Genomic DNA, 23,275 nt, shown 5'->3' with positions numbered 1-23,275 from the left:
GGCATTTCATTTGGTAACCAACATGGGACCCATATGAATATATGATCAGGATCTCATGGGGCATTTCATTTGGTAACCAACATGGGACCCATATGAATATATGATCCTGAATCCTGATACATCTCTGATTCTCTTCTTCACACATCTAATCAGTACGAAGTTGAAAAATTGGTACATCTCCAGGAACATCAATCTGCATAAAATAATGTTTCAAATCCTAAAATACGGAATATCAAGCTTATAAAATCTTGAATACAGCAAGATTCCCCTGTATTTTATACTTGTTTTCTCATTAATTTACTCCTAATTATTTTCTTGGTGAAGATTTATTGCAGAAGAAAAACTGGGGGTTTTTTTTTTTTTTTGCAGGGAATACTATTTGAAGAAAAAGCTGCAAAACTGATACCTTGCAGTCTGAAAAGAAAGGACTAGTAGTGGGGAAAATGGCAGAAGCAAAAGTCATCATCAAGTACATTGCTTATGCCATCTTCTTCATCCCTATCTGTATCATTCTTTTGCTGCTTGGACTTGTCAAAAGTGAGCTCTCTCTCTATATATATATCACTTTCTCTCTCTACTGTTAGTTTTTTCGGTGTTTATTGAGCCGCAGAGGCAGTGATGTAGACGGGATTCGATCACATGTTTTTACGCAGTTACTAGTTCTGCAGATTTGATTGACATGCCAAATATCTGAACTTGCAGGTGCAATATTCAACCCCTTTGTGTTTCTAGTGATAGCTTTTGGGGTTACTGGTGTTGTAATTGGGTTATGGCCTTGCCATCTCTTTTACAGCATCTATTGCATAATCAGGTAATTTCCTAATTCACTAGTTCATACTCCCTCCGTCCCTTAATACTCGCACCGTTTTGACTGGACACGCTTGCGAATGCACAACTTTGACCACCAATATCTTTAACTATGTATTATAAAATTTATAAAAATATTAATATTTTGAAAATATATATTAAGATGAACCCAACAATATATTATATACTAACATTTGTTTTCATATACTAGAAATAAAATAGGTCAAAGTGAATTATGTAAATAGTGCAAAAAGTCAAAACAGTGCAAGTATTAAGGGACAGAGGGAGTATTCTACAAGATCCAAACTTTTTAAATTGATCTTTAAGAGGTTGTTTGTCATAATCTTAGTGTTATACTTTGTAAAGGGATGTGTTTCATACAGTACTTTATATGATTTGAGGTGATTATTCTTGTTGTATACTTGTACCCCTATTGTATACAAAACCCTACTAATTTGAGATTCAAGTAATCAATTATTTGGTAAAAACATGAAACTTACCATTATGAGTGTTAGAATATGCCTTGAATCGGTCAAACCCCTTCATCCCCTCTTGCCTGTGGATGTAGCTAACACATTGTTAGTGAACCAAGTTAAATCTCTGCGTTCTTTAATTACGTTATTTAATCTTTCTTTGCATCCGTTATAACAATGACACTTACCATACTAGGATTTGGTTTGCAGGACCAAGAAATTTGGGCCATTTATGAAGATTGCGTTGATCTTGCTGTCACCCCTACCAATTGCAATATGGACAGTGGTTGGGGTGCTGGGCAGTGTGGTAATGGCAAAATATTATGCTTTTGTTTGGCCTGTTATGGAAACTTTTAGGGCAATTAGTACGGAAGGTTCAGTTCCTCAGAAGTTGTTCAGATGCTTAACGGTATACATGTAACGGCTATGCTTTATGATTTTTTATTTTTTATTTTAGTATGAGGCTATATATGCTAATAGGTATGGGCATGTGTATATTAGAATGGTACTTGGAGCAATGTATGGGGAGCGTGCACTATTGTGCGCGATTTTGCAGACTTCTCCTTCCATTCTTTTTTCTCTGTGATGGATGGATTGCTCGAATCAAACGAAGAGGAGCCCATTGAACTCAAGTATGTTTCTGCTGCCTAGACTTCATGTAACTTTCAGTATTTGATATAATAAACACAATCTGATTTTCAACACATAAGATTGCAAACAGAAGACTATTATATTAAGGCATAGATAATGTTGAACAACTATCTTATGTAATGGTATTATCTTCCAGTCCTTGTCAATGAACTCAGATTAGAAGAGTCCAAAGATATAAGCTTGATTTGAACACAAAACAATCTCACTCTGAACTGTTCCATATCCTTATTATCATCCTTCAAATATACCGCCTTTTAGTATGGGAAGATACAGAATTTAGAGCATTTCTTAAAGAAGTTGCACCGTTGCACCGAAAAGTGACTCAAATCTGTGTAATGCTAAAACTAAAAGCTGAAATTATGCATTAGATTTTCCAAATTTGTGATTGATAGTCTGCACTGTGCAGTCTAACCCATCCTTGAAATCTGTAGTTGTACGAGGGAATGATAACCTGTTTCATGAAGATGTGGTTTCAAAAATGTGATTGAACATTCAATGCAATTGAGATCTACAAAGACTACAATATGTGCATATGTTAGTTCCTAAAATGTGATTGGAAACCAAAACTATGAAGTTTTACTCATGACATATGTTATAGTATACTCTATTTAGGCTCAGTTGTGTTCGACTCATTTTGACTTATTTCAGACTAAATAAGTTCAGATAAGTTTTGTTAATATAAGTTCATATAAGTTTAGGGGGAAAAAAAGTTTTTTTCATACATTTCATACACAAATAAGTTTATTTCAGATAAAATAAGTTCAGTTCTGACAAAATAAGTCGAACAATACTGAGTTTTCGACCTTGTTGATTATTTATATCTACTAGAATACTGAACCTTTGCTTTCTATTACAGAGTTTTGCAGCTTCCAGGGTGTGTTTTAAGTGCTGCTCTTGGAATTGTGGTGGATGTTATTTTTATTCCTTTGATAACACTTTACAAATCTCCGCTATTACTTTTTAAAGGATGGCATCGTTTGGTACAAGATCTTGTGGGGAGAGAAGGACCCTTCCTTGAAACTGTTTGTGTCCCCTTTGCCGGACTTCTTATCCTCTTGTGGCCAATTGCTGTCGTTGTAGCTATTGTGTGCGGTGTTCTTTCAAGCATTGGATTCGGTTGCTATGCTGCTGTAGTGGCATATCAGGTAGTCTTCTGTCTCTTGATCCTATTATAATCCTTATATCACAATTTACCCTTGATTTTTTTTTTCTTTTTTTGGATCGGCAATGGTGTTTAGGAAGAATCTACAAAGAAAGGATTGCTCTATGCCATAGCATCAGTGTCTATTTTCGACGAGTACACTAACGACCTTCTTTATTTGAGAGAAGGTTCTTGTTTTCCAAGGTATATTTTGATTCTGATATACCAAAAAGGTTCTCTTGAATGTAATAACCCTTTTCTTTTAACTTCAAGACATTATATTCAGTAACAATCAGTTTAAACAGTAAAATACCCAGTTCAGTAAAAATCAGGTGAAGGGATTAGGGCCGTACTCATGAAACTGTCACGAGTAGTATCAAAATTATAAGTTTATAACCATTCTCTATTTGGGATAGCCAGACCTAATTATCGAGGAGGAGAAAGTTCCAGTTTTTCTTTACTTCCCGTAAAAGGACTACATGAACAACTCGATGGTGTGTACAAAAAGGAGCCTCTTCTGAGGACAACTTCAGCAAAGAAGAGAGCATTAAATTCCATTATGGTAAGTGACTAAGTGTTGGATATGACTTCTTTCTAAACAAAGGTAAGAGCTAAAAAGATTGATATTATTACACCCTCTGATGTATAAAACAGATATGGGACAATTTCTTCAAAGGGTGTGAGCAAGCTGGAAAAGATCTTCTTACAAAAGGAGCTATCACAACTGCAGATTTAAGCGCGTGGCAACAGTCAAAGAACAACCAGATTATCAATGTAGGAGTTCCTGCTTATGTATTAGTGGATTGCTTGCTTCGCTCTATTAAAAGTGGCTCAACAGGATTTCTTTTGGGTAAGAGCTTCTCCCTTCTCTCCGTTAGGCTCCGTTTGGTAGGGTGTAAAACGTTTTCATGGAAAACGATTTTCACCTTTTCAATTGTTTTATGTTGTTTGGTTGGGCAAGGGATGAAAAACAATTTTCCATAACTACCTCAAAGGTGGAAAATGGCCTAAATCAAATGGCTCTTAAAACCTCTTCGCTTCCTTTCCATGAAGTAGATGATGGTATTCCCGTTGTTGTCCCGTTATCGCTTTTGGGTCAATTGGAAACAACCTCTCTGCAATTGCAGGGGTAATTTTGCGTACACCCGACCCCCCTTACCCCGCTTCTTGCGGGAGCCTCTTTGAGGCAATTGGGTAATGATAATGATAATGATGAACTCAAAGGTGGAAAAACATTTTCCATTTGAAACGAAGGAAAACCAATTTTTCATCTTTCCTCCATCTTCCTTCTTCCCATCAATCTTCACCCATCTTCTCCCCATTTTCCTTGTTCTTTTACTTTTTGGAGCCACAAAAAGGAAAACTAGTTTAGAATTGTGTTTTTCCTTGAAAAAAGTTCTGCATGAAAAATCATTTTTCACTGAAAATGTTTTATGCCAAACCAAACAGTCTTACTCATCTACACCTCTGATCACTGTGAATTAAATATGTAATTTAACCTCTCTTAAGTCTTAATCCGTGGTCTCCTCATTATATTTTCAGGTAACAATGTAGAGATGACAGGTCTGAACAGGCCCGAGGGAAAGGTGTTTGATTGGTTATTTGAACCAATGAGTATCATGAAAGAACAGCTTAGAAACCTGAAATTGACAGAGTCTGAAGAGTTGTATCTCTCCAAGTTGTCTCTTTACCGTGGAGATACAGCAAGGATGGCAGCTTGGGACAATGGTGGTGCGCCTCCACGTGAAGAAATCAGGAGAGCACAATTAGAGGGTTTAAGTAGAAGGTAATTTACCTACTCCTATTGTCCCTTGTATCCGTATAGTGTATTTTGGGGTATGAAATACGTGGTTTTTTAGCCCAACATAGAAATGTGATTAATAATGTGGCACGTATTATGGAAGTGTAAACCAACATAAATTGGTTGAGTTGGTGGGGAACTCACCTTCCTGGAGGTCACAGGGTTGAGCCCCATCAGCTGCATAAAGTTTGGTAGTGGCTCAAGCTTAGACCTGCATAGCTGGGTGCCTAACCTGTGATAGGTGTTGGTTCAGTAAGGTTCTTTTTCTAAATTTATTAAGGAAGTGTTATTTGTCCATATCCAATGGAGCCAAATATTTATTTGTTCTTTTGGCTATGGGATGTAATGGACTAAATCAAAATGGCTCTTAGAACCTATTCGCTTCCTTTTCATGAAGTAGAAGATGGTCGTCCCGTTGTCGTCCCGCTATCGCTTTCGGGTCAATTGGAAACAACCTCTCTGCAATTGCAGGGGTAAGGTTGCGTATGTCTGATCCCCCCTTACCCCGCTTCTTGCGGGAGCCTCTTTGAGGCAATGGAGTAATGATATATATTAAGGAAGTGTTATCACCTCAAATGTAAAAAAGTAAGCGTAGAAAACGTTTAGGGACAGAAAGGGTAATACATAGCGGACTTACAAGGTTAAATTAGAATTCTCATTTCTTAAGCTCAACTCCTGATATCATGGTCTGGATTTTTTTTAGGCTGCAGGGCTTCTGTTTGACAATCTCAAGGCTGCCAACATCTCGGCGAAAATTCATTCAAGTTGACAAGGAAATTGCTCAAGAATTAAACCGAGGGTCAATTTCTTTAGGATCAGGAGCAGTATGAATTCACTTTGGCATCTCACAAATACTGATGACAAAGCTATAAGGGATCGGTCAGTTTTTACTACATTCTTTTTCTGATAGTATTAAAGTTATAGTTGGAAACTTAGTATAAGAAATCGCTATCTTACTGTATCAATACTCGATGTAGAAACAACCTTATGTAGCCATTTTTTCTCTTAGAAGTCATAAATATTGAAAGTTTCTAGTACATAATCAAGTTTGCACTTTCTGACAAACTATCCTGATGTGCTTGAGTTCTTCACTTCTGTGGTTCTGCCTAAGTTTTACTTCTTTGAAAATACCACAAAACCTTTGAGGTAAAAGGGGGAGGCAAAAAGAAACCCTTATTCAGGCAAAAAGAAATGCTACCAGCTACGTTCGAGATTCTACATTGGATCAGTGAAACTTTTGTAATTTAAGTTCTAAGTACTTAAAAAATCATTCTTTAACTTGAGTTATCAAAAAGTAAATAGTATGGATCGAGTTATAGCTTATGTTCTGAGATGTTGAACTTTAATACGGAGTACAGAGCAATTTCTTACAGTAATTGCAGGATTACAGTCATTATACAGGCTGTTTAGGTTATGTAATTTGTTGATGGTAATGATTGTAGACATGTATATAAAGCTAATTAGTTAGAAATAACATCCAAATTAATTATAATGTTAATTTAGTTAAGTATATTTTATAGGATCGGTTCATTGGATCTTAGAATCGTATAATCACATTAGTTTTAAGATCCCAAACTTTTGGTACAAGCTTTACTGACAGTACGTAGAACAGAACTAAATTTTCCCTCTCCTTCTTTCCTTCCCTGGTCTCAAAAAAGAAAAAGCAAAAAGAAGCAATCTTTAAACCCTACGTTACTATTAAGATTTGGCGTTTTGATTTTCTTGGAGATGGGTTCTTCATCCGACAAACACCCACAATTCTTCAAAGTGTTTCAACCACAAACTTCTTCTGAAAAATTGGTATGTTTGTTTTTTTTTTCATTCAATTTTACAAAGTTCCATTGTTTTTTCCCCTGTTTTCATTGATGCTTCATGATTTCGTTCTGTATAAGTGTTCAGTTTCTTTAATTTTTGTATAATTATAAAGATGAACAATTTTAAATTTAATTTCGGTTGATCGAGGTCGGATTCTTCATTGCGTTAATGTCTGCAACCGAGAATTTGTTGAATTGTTGTTAATTGACTATGTAAACGTTCAATGTTATGACCCACCTACAAGAGATGGGTGGCTGTTTCAATCACAGTTTATGATGATTCAGAAACGTTCAATGTTATGAAAATTGAATATTTTGTAGATGCTCCCACCTGCATTTGAAAGCAAGTTATCTGGAGAAATTCCAAGCAGAGTGGTCTTGAAAAAAAAAAATTAATATGGTTGATTAATGTGGTTAGAATTGATGGTAGATTACACTTTGAAGGTGGCTGGTCTAAATTTGTGTTGGATAAATTCCTTGAGTTTTGGGGAATTTATGGTGTTTAAGTATAATGGACAACGTACTTTCGACATTTTGATCCTTGGGAGAGATGGATGTAAGAAGGAATCCGGTAATGCGGAGGAGACTGAAGATTCAGAGGAAGTAGTAAAACATGTAGATGATGATGATTACGGTAATGCAGAGGAGACTGAAGAATCAGACTATCAGAGGAAGAACATGTAAAACATGTAGATGATGATTACGAGGAGGAGGAGGAGAAGGAAGATGATGATGATGATGATGATTACACAGTGCCTAAACACTTTTCACCTAAGTACAATTACAACTGTAAGTTCCTATTTAACCATATAAGTTTTCTACTTGGCTAGTATGATTTATTCTTGGAAAAATTGACATGAATAATCCCAACTTTCGCTCATTTTCTAAGAATGATTTCAACTTTGGATTATTTTAGAATAATCCAAACTTTTGGGGTTACCTTCTGTTTTCAGTTGTGTTAATGTAGGGATGGAGGGAGTAGTTCGTTTAAGTTCAATAACAATGTTGTACTCATATGTTGTTAGTGACAGCAAAACTTGAGATTGTTTTAGGCATTCTATATTGGTAAGTGAACCTAACAGCTCTTTCTTTGGTGTCTAATTTGTGAAGCTGTGCAAGGCAGAACCAACTCCATTTGGGGATAAAGAATGGAAGAATTCGCGAGGAGGAATACTTGAGGAATTTCTGAAGGATTTGAGCAGAATAAATGCTTGGTTTTAGCAGAAATCAGGTCTGTTATAGGGAATTCAGTCATAAAATTTTAACAGCAATGAAAGATTTCATTCGAGTTTAGGATGTATTGGAAGTTGAAGAAACTGTTGAAGCACTCTCATAGGATTGATATGAGCAGAAGCATTGGTTGAAAGATTTGACTCACTAATCGTGCAACTATGTGGTTGTTTCTACTGTCAATCTCGTGTTTTTTTCCCTTGTTTCTCTGTATTTTAGTTTCTGCAAGTTGTACAAGAGGTGTGTTTATTGACATGGTTTAGTCTATGCTTCAGCAGTTTAAGGCAAACGTGGTTAATGAGAAAGTTCTCGTTCTTTTTCTTGCAAAGTTTGTTTGTTTTTGTTTATCTTTCAAAGTGGAACAAGTCTCCATTTAGCAAGAATCAGGTGTTCCTTACAATAAGATATGCTGCGTATTGCTGGTTCGTGTTCATAGCTATATTTACTCTTTTGTTTCTTGAACAAAAATATTAGAACATCACCTATTTTCGCCGTTAGCCTTAACTTAATTCTTAATCACAACTTGTTTTTTGTTTTGTTTTGTTTGTGGTAAAAAAATAAGGCGCCTGCGTGAAAGGGGGATCGAACCTTAGATCCGAGGCGGGACTCCATAACCTCATGCTAATTATGAGCTGATGATTACCAAAATAAGGCACTACCAAACCAAGTTGCTATATTTTAATAGAATACTCCGTACGTCAAATATAACTCATTTTTAATAGATGTACCATATTGGCTTTTAACATTACTAGTTGTTGGACCGCGCGCTACCGCGCGCGGTCCCCCAAGATATTAGAATCGGTTTGGTATATTTAATTAGCGTGCTTCAAACACCGAGCTAACCATTAAGCTCAAAACAATTGCAAATGGTAAAAGATGACACAAACAATCACGAAGTTATGGAACCGTACGAATTGGCGACCATCATAATTTTGTCTATGGAAGATAGATACAAAGTACTCGTGCAAATTAGAACATAAGGTACTCGGCATAGTGCCCGAGTTATAATGGAATATAGATACAAAGCACTCGTGCAAATTAGAATATAAGGTACTCGGCATAGTGCCCGAGTTAGAATAGAACAAGAGTTCTTATGTTTATATTACAAAATATGTAAGGGGTTCTAGATAGTGAGGCTTCATTCCCACCTTCTATACGATCGCAACAGAAGCTATTTCTGTTGGCATGAAGTGTAGGACTCGTTGATTCCAGGCTAAGTAGAGACTACCTATATCTTACAAGTTTCCAAGGTAGATCAACTACAATACTAATTATTTTACAAGACATTAATCTTAGCTAAGCAAAAGGGTGGATGACTGATTGACTTGAATTACATACCAGAGGATCTGGCTTCTTCATCCTAAGCAAAAGGGACAACTAATGATGCACTTGAATTACTTACCAGAGGAGTCATCCTCCTCTTCGTCTGATTGTCTTGCAATACTCCCCTGTGCAGCATGGAGCTCAGCTATGAATTCCTGCTTCAGTTTCTTTTGAGGAATGGCTCCTTGCTCTGGCTGCTTCCCAGTAACCATTGCTTGCTCAGGGTTCTTCCTACGAAGTGTTGGTTGTTCAAGCTGCTGCCTAGCAATTGTTGCTTGTGCAAGCACCTGGCTGGCACTCGGACCCTGTTCAGCCTGCTGATCAGCAAAGTGATGCTCAACATTTTCTGCTTGGGCCTGCTTCAGTTTCTTTTGAGGAATGGCTCCTTGCTCTGGCTGCTTCCCAGTAACCATTGCTTGCTCAGGGTTCTTCCTACGAAGCGTTGGTTGTTCAAGCTGCTGCCTAGCAATCGTTGCTTGTGCAAGCACCTGGCTGGCACTCGGACCCTGTTCAGCCTGCTGATCAGCAAAGCGATGCTCAACATTTTCTGCTTGGGCCTGCTTCAGTTTCTTTTGAGGAATGGCTCCTTGCTCTGGCTGCTTCCCAGTAACCATTGCTTGCTCAGGGTTCTTCCTACGAAGCGTTGGTTGTTCAAGCTGCTGCCTAGCAATCGTTGCTTGTGCAAGCACCTGGCTGGCACTCGGACCCTGTTCAGCCTGCTGATCAGCAAAGTGATGCTCAACATTTTCTGCTTGGGCCTCCCCAGATTCCAAATCAATCGATTTCAAGCACCATTCAAGCACGCCGTTCTTTGAAAGACCCATTGTTGGACCGACTTCCAGCAGAAAGTGGTTGGACTTGAGCATTTCCTGGAGCTGTTCAAAGGTCGCTGCATCATTCTGGAAACACAGGTGTTTGTTAAGCTTAGGAAACGTTTTCCAGCCTATGTATGGTAGAAGAAACAACTGACACCGAAGGATTAATAAAGGCAACACAAACTGCAATAAGCTCCTAATTTCATATGCAAGTATATGGCTGATTGTTTAATAAGTTATCTACCTACTAAGTTTTTGATAGTCCACTGTAAGAATTTAAATGTCATCAGGGAAGTGTGTATAACAAGTTCGAATGCCCTTTGTGTGGTCTCTGTTTGTCTTTCATTTCTTATGTAATTTGCAGTTTTAACCTGATAAATTTAAAGTTGATTTTTTACAGTGGTCGCCTAATTTTATAACAATGTGCAGTGTTGCGTTCTTTTCTTTCTAAATTTGTATATGTGTACATTCTAATGGGTTTTGCAACATTCTTCCATGGTTGACTTGTTAGTCTAAGGGAGATAGGCTTACGCTGTTCTTCATCCTGAACGTGTCTGCAGCCGTCATCCTGAACAACTTTTCAGAATCTTCAGTGAACGAGGTGCATTCCATTGTGCCAGTCCCATCAGATGCCACGAAATTGTAGGTAATCCTGCAATGATCATTTGCAAAAGTGTGACACAGCATTACATGTATTCGTCTGTAACAAAGCATTCTAAAGTTTGCAGCTTACTTTGGAGTAGACACGGTATCTGCCTTACATCTGGTGCAAGTGTAGGATGTCCCTGCTGGAATGTCTCCACGCCGTCCACAAGCAGAGCACCCCAGGTATGCATTGATCGTGCTCATTTGAGGGTTGGGTATTGTAACCCTGAGCCAATGGCGTTGCTCTTGCAAGGTGTTGTAAGGCTAGGGAAAAAATCCGACAGGTTCACAAGTCAGGCACACTTCTTTATATTCTGAAGTGCATCTACATTACCGGAACAATAAGACATACATTATTTGTGTATCACTTTTTCGCATATGAGTGTGGGTTTCCAACAGGTTTAAGCTCAGTTACCCCGGGCCACTTTCTTGAGGCCGTCACTTTTTCGCATATGATCGCTTTATTATGAAGCAACATTATAACAGCTCTAATCAGACAAAAACTACCTGTGTATTCTGTTCTCACTGAATGTAAAGTTAGCGTAGTTGATTGGATGGTATTTTGTCGTTACTTAGTTTAGCAGTTATGCAATGCAATATAGTTTAGGTTATGCAATGCAATGTAAACACAATGATGATGTTGTAGCAGTCCTTAAATTCCCTATCTATTTTTAGTAGCTATGCAACGCAATTTAGTTTAGGCTATGTAATATCTTTGATGTTCCTTCCATTATCCGTTTTTTTTTTTCTTTTTACTGACATTTTTTCCTTACTTAGCTTAGCTTAGCTTAGCAGTTATGCAATGCAAACATAGTCCAACACTGATATGGCAGCCTAGAAATATTAGTTTTTTGTTGTTGGGAATATGAAATCATCTGAGATTATTGTGTCATTGACTGGAGTTTTAATAATTGTAGACGATAATCAAGGTACATAGGACAAAAGCAAAGGTTTATACCCTTTTTAGCTTCAGGGAGTCCAGTGTGATGATCACCTTCTCTTTCGTAGGGTTCCTGACATCCAATACCCTTGCTTGCCTGTCACTCAGCCAGTCGGTGCGATTTTTGACCCTACAAAACATATCGAGGTTAGTTGCCAGGTATTTTATGTTGTGTTTTTAAAGGATAAGGAATGACATGTGCTGTCTTACCATTCCCTCAATGCGTCTGCTCTTTCTCCTTTTGGATCAGTAATGATTCTAGTAGACATGGTGGAACCAAGGGAAAATCCTGTACATTTCGCAGCGTCTTTTGTAAGATAATTGAAACTGTGTATTCAGACACTAATGGAGGATTAAGGTAATCAAAACCTTTATGAAAGCTGCCTCTCAAAGCCGTGAATCCAAAAACAGTGAACTGTTCTGCCCATGAGGAGAGCGGTTTGCAATGTTCTCCAGTCAGCTCGTTCCAAACAGTAATTGTGATTGGCTGCTCATTGCTGCAAAAGTGGCGAAGGTTTGGCACTGATGATTAAAGCGCAAGATGTTTAGATTTTTAAATAGAGTATGAGTCGTACCTATGGTCTGTCACCACAATTTCACGAACTAAGTATTCGCGTTGTTCAAATCCAGTGACTTTCCGTGCTTCTTCTTCGAGGTATAGAACAACAGCAACAATATCTGCAAATAAAAGGAGCATAGAAATAAGTATTGGCGCATGTGTATAGTATCACAACATAGTAGGGAAGAGGGTAGGTTCTTTACCAAATCTGTCAGTTGGATCATACACTCTTGGGATGGTGGCTAGGCATTGGTATTCCGGTAATACTGGCCCTGACTCAGCATTCATTCGTTGGATTACCGCCTGTGAGCCAAAGCTCATCTGGTATCCAAGCAGACCGTATTTCGCGTCTTTGGCTTTCCAATATTCATCGCTGGCTTTAATCGTAGCATTAGCTATCTCATAACTCCCTAAGTGTTCAATAGCTTCCTTGTAGACATCAATTTGATTTCCAAAAAGTGCAGCACGCATTCGATTTCCCTGCATAAAGCAATAGCATACAACAGCTTAAATAAGTAACTACCACCAGTACATGTGTGCATATTTGATAAATAAAACCGTAACTATACATGGTCAACAATATGGGAGCATAAGGCAACGGGTTTAGGCAGAACTGAATCCTTTCTAGATAGCAGCTATGCATTGGGAATGAAGCAACAGAAGAAAGCCTAACACCTGTGGGGGAACATTGATGTATAGGACTGACATAGAAAACATGCATTTTGGGAATAGCTGATTCTGGTCAATATTACATTTAAATCACTAATCTGGGTGGCCTAAAACTGCTGATTTTACTGCATAAATCAGACTGATACACATGGCATCCAACCTTATTCATGGTTGGGCCTCCCTGCCCTCCACTGTGTGAATAGATAAAGCTCACCAATGACTTTGCATCATAATTTAATATAAACTAACAACTGTATGGGCATACTCCCCTATAAAAAGCAACCTTCTCCAACTCACTCTCTCACCTATCCTCTATTCAGGTATACTGTTTTCTGAAGGGAAATAAATCCCTATTCACCTAAAAGCCTCAAAACTAAACGCTCCTCAAATGGCAAGTGATGTGAAGATCGAGTCGTCTGTTGTACCCTTTGGTACACAACATATCATGTTCAGCATGCTTAGATGGTGTATGAATACCTGGATACTTACAGAAATATCACAATTAACATGAATGTTCTGATGTATTGTCGATACTAAGTACCATGGTCTGATGTATTGTCGATACTAACACGACATACAGTTAAATTACCAGGCCATGTGTAGGTTTGATGAGATGAAGGTTTATGAAACTGAGGGTTGACACCACGAATGTCTGGTTCGGTTGGTTGTCCCCCCAGGGTATGCGCCTTCAGAATTACAAACCACCTAAGGACCAGCACTATATGAGCAACAAGAGGTAACCGCTGGACAGCTCTATTATGAGCCTGTCCTGGTTGCATTGGTTGCCCTGTGGCTGGCCCTCCCCGGGCACAGGCTTGATCAGACCGTCCGTCATGTCTTGCCCCCATAATGTATAGAGAGCTACCTTCGATCCAATGTATCCTAATGTTAGACCTATTAATGAAGCAGTGTTATTCATGTCCCCTAAATTTGCAAGTGTTGTATGTATTTATCTATTTGCTTTTACATTATAGTTTTATGCCTTATGACGGTGCTATTCCGTTAACTTATTTAAGGTATCTATTAATGCTAAATAAGTTAACGGAATAGCATCTTCAATAGCAAGCCATATGCAAAAAACACAAACAGGCCAAGGAAATAAGACTATACCAGATTTTTTTTTAAAAACAGCAGTTGCATGCATACAATTCGATATAAAACATTGATGATTAAAGAGTTATTACCAGAAACCTAATTCCAGTGGTGACCACGTGCGACTAAATATGCAGTCGTATCCAGGAAATCCAATAATTTGATAGATGACGTACGCTGGCCAGCAGTTCTTATGTTTTTTGAAGAGTAAGAAGGTAGGATGTTTATGTTTTTCAACTAAGTGTAAGGAGTTCATATGTTTTTTAAAGAGCGAGGAGGTACAACTTTACGAGTTATTCTTCTGAATGGACAACTAAGTGAAAGGAGTTCCAGAAATTCTAATCGTTTATTATGGAACGAGGTAAATAGAATAGGTAGATATTCTAATCATTGATTACGGAATGAAAAATTCTAATCACTGGACGGTATTTATAATGGGAACTCTAATCACTGGACGGTATTTATAATGGGAAAAATTCTAATCACTGGACGGTATTTATAATGGGAAAAATTCTAATCACTGGACGGTATTACGGAATGAAAAATTCTAATCACTGGACGATGCTACTATGTTAACGTATCTAACGTATCTATCAATACTAAATAAGTTAACAGAATGGCAGCGTGAATAGGAAACCATATGCATAGACCACAAACAGGGAAGGAAATGAGAGTACACCAGGGGAAAAAAATGTAAACATAGCAGTTGCATGCATACAATTCGACATAAAACATGTATGATTACAGAGTAACATGGAACCCCATATACCTATTCGGGAAATCATTATTGTTTACAGGAAAAAAAACTCCTGGACGATATTCATAATGTAAACTCTTTTTCAGATCTGAAGTGGCTGTGATACTCATATTTGTTATACTACTATGTGTTCAACATTTCCAGGTTGACAGATTAGCAGGGATTTCCTTTTTCCCAATATATTATGTGTTGACAGATTATTAACATTCTAGTACTGAGTGTGTAAAGGAGATATTAGGAATTTCCTTTTTAAAAAATTACTATGTGTTGACAGATTCAGAGGAAAAATCAACACCAACTGCTGCTTGAGAAATAAGCAGCATCTTAGAACTAACTCTAAAAGATAGAACACTCAGTAGGCAACTAAAAGTCAGCAGCTTAGTAAAGGCATGGGGACAAAACAGATGGAAATAAACTTGGCAGAGAACATGTAAGCAAGCATGAAAAAAAGGGAAACGAAATGAAACAATTATACCTTGTCATCTTCCATCACAAGTCCTTGGAATAGGATTCCCTTTGAAGGAGAGTTCCTTTCCGGTCCTTTCTCTACGACCTTGACCTTAACCTTGTAGCCCTTGCTTTTTTCGGTTAGCTGATCCAGATACACGCGTTCAGGCTTCATTTCTTAGAGTTTGTACACATGGTAAGAAAAAGAAATATGATTAATCCCACAGAAATAATCATGAATTCTGTTTTAGCTAACATAACAACATCATCTTATTTTGTAACTGTGTAACTTTGAATTATCAATTATGCAGAGAATACAAAGAAAAGAAATATGATTAATCCCACAGAAATAATCATGAATTCTGTTTTAGCTAACATAACAACATCATCTTTTTTTGTAACTGTATAACTTTGAATTATCAGTTATGCAGAGAATACAAACCTAGTAAAACAAATCTATATTCAATTGGCAGGCATTTGAAAAACAATAATGCAAACATTTATGATCTTATACATCAAAGCAAAATAATCATGAATTCTGTTTTAGCTAACATAACAACATCATCTTTTTTTGTAACTGTATAACTTTGAATTATCAGTTATGCAGAGAATACAAACCTAGTAAAACAAATCTATATTCAATTGGCAGGCATTTGAAAAACAATAATGCAAACATTTATGATCTTATACATCAAAGCAATAAATTCCATTTGATTTGGTCATACCTGACAAACTGCAGATTCTGATTGTGGAGAGGAAGCTGTAAAATTCTGCGTAGGTTGTAAAAGATTGGGACTGAATAGAGGGTGCTACATCTTCATATATAGAGGGAAGGAAAACCTGTGGTTCAAAAGAAAGGCACAGCAGTAAGCAAAGAGGCATGGGCAAAACAGCAAATCAACTATTCAGAATAGTGTTTTATTGTCCTTGTAGCAGGTGAAGGCTTGTATTACCATGTCCTAACACTATTTAAACCATACTTTGCTATGTAAAAACGTGTTGCCTTAAACTTTAAGAGGGAAATCTTTACCACGTACAGCTGATTTTAAGGACTACAATATAAAAGGATACATACCTCTCTAATGGGTATGACCATGTACTGTGGTCTGCTGGTTTTTTATTTCCTGAGAAAAAAACAAACACCTTTGGAAGAGGCTGAAGTATTAATAACATTATATAATGTTAGGCTGGAAAAATTAGTGTGAAGTATTAATATCATGATGAAAGTTTAGTGCTTCATAGATTTCTGCGAGATTTTTTATTTAAAGGGTTACGGAACATCCTATATTACGGTGAGCAACATCTGTAGAACCATGATGGTTACATTCGTATAACCAGTTTCCGAGTGTATATTTCAAAAGAAGTTAGTAATAGATAAGTTGCAAGCGTCTAAAGTGATATTCTCAAGCTAAGTTGACAGGGGAAAAAACGCCTTAATTAGGAATACTCGAGTAGGGAAGTGGGTAAAAGTGGTGATACAAAACCGGCTCGATTAGGAAACTTGCTAAAATTGGTGGTTAACCTTTTGAAGATTGACCAAGAGAACGGCTACATTTAATAGGATGCTTACTATACAGAAACAAATGCATGTTCACGACATTATAACAGTTTAGAACACAAATCTCAAAACCAAATTCAGCAGTCTATTCTTACAACTTGATCGCACTAAATTATGCATACACCATTGGAACTGTGGGCAAAATGAGGGGATACGTCATGAACCTCGCTCATACCTGCAAGCAACGACAGTCTAACTTTCAGTTTACATTTGGTTCACTCTCAAAATAAAGAAAGATGAGGTTTTTTTATGTTCACATGTAGTTCATATTACTTTGAAACAAGAATCCAATGACAGTCCGTATTATTTCGTTGTAGTTTTTTGATTCTCTGTAATGCACTGTACTGCTTGAATTAGACAAGTGTGCACTTTATTTTCTTTCACCTGGAAGTGGTGATTAATATGTCTCACCTACAATGGATGTGTTAAGTAAGCTACAATATGAATGTATTTCATAATACCGGTTTAATCAGCAAACGTGTGCAATTTGGTTGTTCTGAATCTGAACTACAATGACCAAACAGGCAAGCAAAAGAGCCCACATAAATCTAAGCGGGCTGGTTATAAATACTAATATCCTACAGAAAGAACCTTTGACAACAGTTACTGGAACCCGGGGTCTGTGCACAAAAAAAGGAGGTTATCTCTGGTGTACAAGCTATAATTCAGTTAAGCATAGCAGGAAGATACTAATTGAAAGTACTCTGTCAGGATATGCATTTCTATTTTGGAAAACCAAAAAGGAGAAGGATTAACGAAGAGGGAGCAACACAGAAAAATATAGAATCTCTTTGGCTATTATAATAACTCCATGTTAAAGTTTAAGGACTTGCATTTAAACGACCTAATAACACTGGTTTTAGTGTCACCCAATCGCTTGAGCTTAGGTGCTTTAATAATGAGAGTAGAACACAAAGGGACTCACAAAATACTACCAAAATAGCACATATGCAAACGTGTTTATCAGTTAGCTACTTCCAATGTGCAAGTTGATATTTAAGCAGATGGGTGTAATGAACTTACAGAAAGAATAATATGAGGTTGTATGAGCTATCAGAGCCCTCACTTGGCATATATGAACACCAAAAATTTCTTGATCTGCATCAAAACAAAGCTTAAAGCTTAGTATTAGAGGATGGACATCTACCTGGCACATTATTTGGCATGACACCATTGGATCATAGGTACAAAATCCGGAATAAAGGGACACACCAGGTTTCCAATGTGTCTATGAGTTTTTGCCAGTTTTTGAGAGAAGAGCTAGTCAAAATTTGAATTAAATAAACCAAACAGTTAAGTCTATTAGGAATCAGAAGGAAACCGAGAATTATAATTTCAACTCCTATATATGATGCGCACAGCAAAACAGTGTGTATTAACTGCTAGCAGTTGAATGGAAGAACAAATAAGAGCATGTATATATATACTTGACGATAGCAACATTGAAATGCGGGGTGAATACTTTTGAAAGATCCTATGCCAAACTTGTTCAATTTCTTGTAGCTAAAAGTTTTCTGTCTCTATACATAAGCTAGCCTTATTGACTGGTGAAAATAAGGGGTGATGCTAGATTACTTAGTCGCACTAAAACAACGAATGTTCACCAAAGATGTATTCAATTAAAATAAATCAGAATCAAAGGCAGCAAAGTAAGGGCATACAGAACTGAAGAGGGTATATACCTTATTTATCATTTCCTCTGCAACAGGAACCTGTAGATGACATTAGAATGCATGTGCTTGCATGATTTTCTACACAGGTGGGCTGTTTTTCACGGGCATATTTGCAGCACAAACCAAAAGGCACAAAAAGGAGCAACAACTGCATGGCATGAACATGTTTGGTTACAGTAAGCCGTACAAGAATAATAACAAAGCAAGCTGTAAATGCACAATCAGGAAGCAGATAAAAAGGTTTGTGATAGATTACCTGTATATCATATGATACCGGCTAATCTGAGCACATCATAAGAGATGACATTTCTAACATGGTGCTCAGGTTGGTGTCCCGGAGATTGTTTTGAAACAACTTTGACGTTACATGCTTTTCTAGCACGAGACAATGCCACATAAAGCTGACCATGGGAGAAACACGGCTGGGGAAGATAGATGGAGACTTGGCTTAGTGTTTGCCCTTGTGACTTGTTTATCGTCATTGCAAAGCTTAGTTTTATAGGGAATTGTTTCCTCTGAAATTGGAAAGGATAATTGGAAGATGCAGACGGCCGAAGCCTAATTCGGGGTATAAAAACATGGCTTCCGCTGTGCTGCCCAGTCGTGATCATGCATTCAATCAGATTCGGGTAGAAATTCTTGCATATCATACGTGTCCCATTGCACAGGCCAGACGAAGGCAGGATATTGCGAAGCAGAAGAACTGGACAATTTTTCTTCAAGACGAGCTTGTATGGGCTCATTCCACCTGGGCAGAGGGTGTGTATAAATTCAGGAGGATAGATCGCGCTATTATCATCAAGAACTGTATCAAAACTCCTGTACATAACAGATTCTCCAGGGAATTTGTCTATCAGGGTAGCATTGATATCATCAACATCTTCATTCAGGGGGGTCAGTATAGCCGTTGTTGTGAAATTGCCTGGGGTGGACCTGCAAACATCTACCTCGGGAAATGCAATTGCAGTCAGTTCGGCAATAGGATCAGAAGCGACCTCAGATGGGTGTACTATCTGCATTGGCAATTGCACAAGGTCATTCTCGCCGGTTTGCAGCTCACCATTTCCAAGAGAAAGCAAAAACGCAGAAAAGTAGGGATCTTCTCTTGCCCGAACATTTTCAGTGAGATTGAACCTAATGAACCGAGGCCAAAGAACAGAACTCACTAAGCTAGCAGCAACAGCTTCTCGCTGTGTTTTGCGGGGTAGGACGGGCAGGACCTGACGGAAGTCGCCACCAAAAACCACAAGCTTGCCACCAAAAAGGGTATTCTCATCACACAAGTCTCGTAGAAGCATGTCTAATGACTCAACATTTTCTTTCCTTGCCATTGAAGCTTCGTCCCAAATAATCAACGATGTCTCTTTTAGTAAACATGCAAGACTGCCCTGTTTAGGAACATCGCAAGCAAGGGAAGCATCAGAATCTATCGGTATTTTAAACCGAGAGTGAGCAGTCCTCCCAGAAGGTATATTTGATGCTGCAATTCCAGATGTCGCAGTTGGTAGGACAATCTTGTTCATCAAACGAACCTCTGCATAGAGAGCATTGTATAGGAAGGTTTTACCTGTTCCTCCGGGCCCGTCTATGAAGAATGCACCAGGTTTCCCTTTAAGAACGTGGTCAATAATGCTGTCAAATGCCTCCTGCTGTGCTTGGTTTAATGTGTTACGGGCATCAATACAGTCCCGAGGTATCGGTGCATCAAGTGCATCGATAATGTCTTTTGTTCGCCTGAACTCTTCATCTTGAAAATCATTTAAATGTTGTAGGCCAAAGTCTCTAAATGATTTCCCCATTGCTTCAAGAGATTGCTCAACAGATCTAACAGTGAGCTCCCTTGACCTGCTATCAGAACTCGGATACTGGTGCCTATAATCTTCAGAGAGAGCGTCGTAGTATTTTAACCAAAGGGCATTGGGGTCACTTGGCTGGCAGAAGATCAGCACTGTTGAAAAGAGCTGTCGGAATGCAGTCGGCATTTGCACTTCACACGCTTCAGCTAAGCACAAGTCGACAGCGTTGTCTTCCTCTAGCAATTTCAGCCGCAGAGCTGTCTCCTGAAAAGTGGCACACTTATATCCATCAACAGTTCGGAGATGATCAAAGGATCGCGGGCTATCCACATGCATCAGTAATAATCTGAGGAAGTAACGTTCCCCTTCAGCAGGTGCTACAAAAGTGAGCCTGCCAACAACAACGGTCTTGTTGCTTCTTTTTTTCCATTCTTTACCCTCCCACTTATAATGCTCTGGAAATTCTGCATATGTATAGCCCGTTCCATCAGGTGTGGCAGCATTCATCCTAAAGAATTCTGTAAGTTGAGTTCGAGATCTTTTATCATTTAAAATGATCTCGTCTAAATTCTCATGAGGCATTACCTGGATTGTCTGCAAGTTAGGCAGATGTATTTGCAGAGGCAACACCGATGGAAACATCTCAAACAGATCGAACCCGAAAATTCTCCATGCTGCCTCACACGGGGAAACCCACCTCCCAGCCTGGTACTGTTGTATCTCATCAACAATAGCAGTGCTACCATCCTGCACGTTGAATGAGATCCTGTCATGGCCCTTGTACACATATTTGTACAGGTATTTGACTGCCATTATGGTCGAACAAACCTCAACGTTTAAGTGGCAATCAAAAAGTGATGATAGGTACGGGTTATACGGAATAACTGACCTGTTATCCATATTAACCCTGCGAATACAAACACTTTCTCCAGTATCTATCCTTTTATAAAGTGGGTATCCATCGCTGCTGTTAGTTGTCTCGGCAGCAAATTTTTTCGGATATCCATACTTGCAGTGCCCCTCATTACCTTTCCGTTTCATGCACGCACAATCAGGGTTCAGTTGTCCACATGGGCCATGCATCATGTGTTGAAGAACAATCTTCCTCAAGTGAGGGTTGGCAAGAGGAGGGATCTCAGCAGAAACAAACTTATCAAAGTCAGCAGGGCTTCTAATCTTAGAATTGGGTTTAAGGATAACAAGGAAATGAGCGTGCGGCAACCCCCGTTTCTGGAACTCAACAACATATATCATAGCAGCAACTTCACCAAATATTTTTTTTTTCATGATATGGTGTTTTAGCGCTATCAGTTTAGCACGGAAAATCCTTGAAACTAAATCTGGCCGGTTTTGTGCCTCCTCTCCGACAGCCAACTCTTGTTTAATCTCTGGCCAATTAGGATTGCACGTCATTGTAAGGAACAAATCAGGCTTCCCATACTTCTTAACTAAGGACATCGCATTCAAATACCTCTTTTTCATATCCCTAGGCCCCCCCAGAAAACTTGGTGGTAACACAACTCGATGCCCCACATTAGCTGCACTGTTTTCACCGCTCTCGACAGTGTCGAGTATACCTTGGTACAAATCTGCCCTGATAGTTTGCTGGTTCTTTCGGAAAAAGTCCAAGCGAGTGTTTTCAATCTTCACGTACATGTCAACAATGTACTGTTGGAAGCACCTCCCTGCCCTTAGCAGCATGTTACAAGGGCGTATCTGAAGCTTATAAGCATAATACTCTCTGCAAGAGATATGCTTAGCTGATCCTTCCCGACCTTGATGAGCAACTGGTAAGCAAAACAATAGGCCATATGTTATTACAGATGCAAAAGAGATATGCTAAAAAAAGAATGTAGCCATGGGTAGAACAGAGTAAATGAAATTAGTAAGGCATACGGTTATCTTCTTGAGCCAAGAAGTCTTCAACAGTGTGGACAGCACACGATAAGACAGGATCCTGATGAGTGGCAAGCTGTTGTTGCCCACCCGTTGACATCTTTTTAAGCCCTTGATGCCATCCACAATCTCCAAATGGAAATAAGAGCGGATACTGAAGTGCATCATAACAACCATAATAATGCATTATTCTATGGGAACTGTTTGATTTTCCGGAAACCAATATATGTGGACTTCTACTTGTACTGGAAGATGTGCTTTCAGACCAAATGACTGCAACTTCATCGGATGTAGGAGCGTTATAGACATTCTGATTTAGCACAGTGTTTTTGTTAAGTAAAATCTGGGTATCTTCATGGACCTCCATTTCTTGTAAGGATCTAAAAAATCTAGCATATGGGTTTCTTTGCATGACATTCATTAGGATAGCGATAATTTCTGGCTTTAATTCTGGGAAACAGCCTACCCGATTTTCAGCCTCGTGTTGGCCATCATAAAAGTATAGTTGCAAATATTTAGGGTTGTCATTAGTGGGAAGCAAATTAGGGAGATAGTGATATATTTGCCCATGTAGCTTAAATACATATATGCCTTTTTCGGTCTTCGAACTTAAGTCCCCCCCAAGGGAGCTAAAAGCAAATAGATTATTGTAAAGCCGTGCATATGTTCTGAAATGCACAGCATCACTGTCTCGGGAATCAAATAGCTTTACAAGCTCATCTGGGTATGCATTGGAAGCTAGTTTAATTTCTCCATTGCCGCAACAAAAGTGCAGCGACTCAAATTGGAACTTCTTTGCAGAACATTTTGGGCAATATTCAGGTGGAGATAGTGCAAGAGGTGCAGCCGGTAATGGCTGTCCAATCACTGCAGCAGGCACCTCTGGTTCACAGGGTATACATATTAGCGATGGATATTTAACCAGGTGTTAATAATTAAGATGATTTAAGGACATGTTTAAAAGTACTTGGTGGTTTTGGCCTAGTATTCTTTGCCCTCGGTTTCTTGGGTGGTTGTGTTCTAACCTCAGGCAACTCACTGTAAAACAACGAATAAGCCTGTTTATAAACATGCAAAGTAACTATGGAACATGGCTTTGTTATATACCATTACCTGCATGAACCTGTAGGCTCAGCCATGGCCTGCACACTCCTCATGCGCTTGCTGCATCTTGGACGGCTTACATAC

At 38.5% G+C, this 23,275-nt stretch overlaps 3 protein-coding genes across 6 annotated transcripts; 1 reads left to right on the top strand and 2 right to left on the bottom strand.

The window, feature by feature from the left end:
* The first annotated feature begins 22 nt into the window (after positions 1–22).
* LOC110794401 (uncharacterized membrane protein At3g27390) lies at positions 23–8,245 on the top strand. 4 transcript variants are annotated; one of them, XM_021999373.2, is made up of 12 exons: positions 23–171; positions 370–537; positions 703–811; positions 1,491–1,689; positions 1,782–1,912; positions 2,788–3,076; positions 3,170–3,276; positions 3,493–3,634; positions 3,727–3,922; positions 4,615–4,858; positions 5,577–7,476; positions 7,798–8,245. In XM_021999373.2, the coding sequence occupies exons 2-11, from the start codon at positions 444–446 to the stop codon at positions 5,701–5,703; spliced, it is 1,638 nt and encodes a 545-aa protein (XP_021855065.1). In that variant the 5' UTR covers positions 23–171; positions 370–443; the 3' UTR covers positions 5,704–7,476; positions 7,798–8,245. The 4 variants fall into 4 exon arrangements, with proteins under 4 accessions (XP_021855065.1, XP_021855064.1, XP_056698336.1 ...); XM_021999372.2 differs by having other exon boundaries at positions 91–270; XM_056842358.1 differs by having other exon boundaries at positions 91–537; positions 5,577–5,752; positions 7,009–7,476.
* Positions 8,246–8,934: 689 nt separating this feature from the next.
* On the bottom strand, positions 8,935–16,015 carry LOC130471979 (uncharacterized). Its single transcript, XM_056842355.1, has 10 exons — positions 15,890–16,015; positions 15,193–15,341; positions 12,403–12,679; positions 12,216–12,318; positions 12,010–12,137; positions 11,851–11,929; positions 11,659–11,770; positions 10,789–10,964; positions 10,587–10,707; positions 8,935–10,139 (listed from the first exon to the last, which is right to left on the bottom strand). The coding sequence occupies exons 2-10, from the start codon at positions 15,337–15,339 to the stop codon at positions 9,312–9,314; spliced, it is 1,971 nt and encodes a 656-aa protein (XP_056698333.1). The 5' UTR covers positions 15,340–15,341; positions 15,890–16,015; the 3' UTR covers positions 8,935–9,311.
* Positions 16,016–16,315: 300 nt separating this feature from the next.
* LOC110803343 (uncharacterized) lies at positions 16,316–23,000 on the bottom strand. The gene is made up of 5 exons (XM_056842354.1): positions 22,088–23,000; positions 18,652–21,978; positions 18,405–18,543; positions 17,746–17,820; positions 16,316–16,897 (listed from the first exon to the last, which is right to left on the bottom strand). The coding sequence occupies exons 1-2, from the start codon at positions 22,506–22,508 to the stop codon at positions 18,659–18,661; spliced, it is 3,741 nt and encodes a 1,246-aa protein (XP_056698332.1). The 5' UTR covers positions 22,509–23,000; the 3' UTR covers positions 16,316–16,897; positions 17,746–17,820; positions 18,405–18,543; positions 18,652–18,658.
* Between the last annotated feature and the right edge of the window lie 275 nt (positions 23,001–23,275).

The sequence above is a fragment of the Spinacia oleracea genome, chromosome 4, assembly GCF_020520425.1.
Source record: "Spinacia oleracea cultivar Varoflay chromosome 4, BTI_SOV_V1, whole genome shotgun sequence".
Classification (NCBI taxonomy): Eukaryota; Viridiplantae; Streptophyta; class Magnoliopsida; order Caryophyllales; family Amaranthaceae; genus Spinacia; species Spinacia oleracea.
The sequence above is the reverse complement of the archived record's forward strand: the minus strand, read 5'-3'. Positions and strand labels throughout refer to the sequence as shown.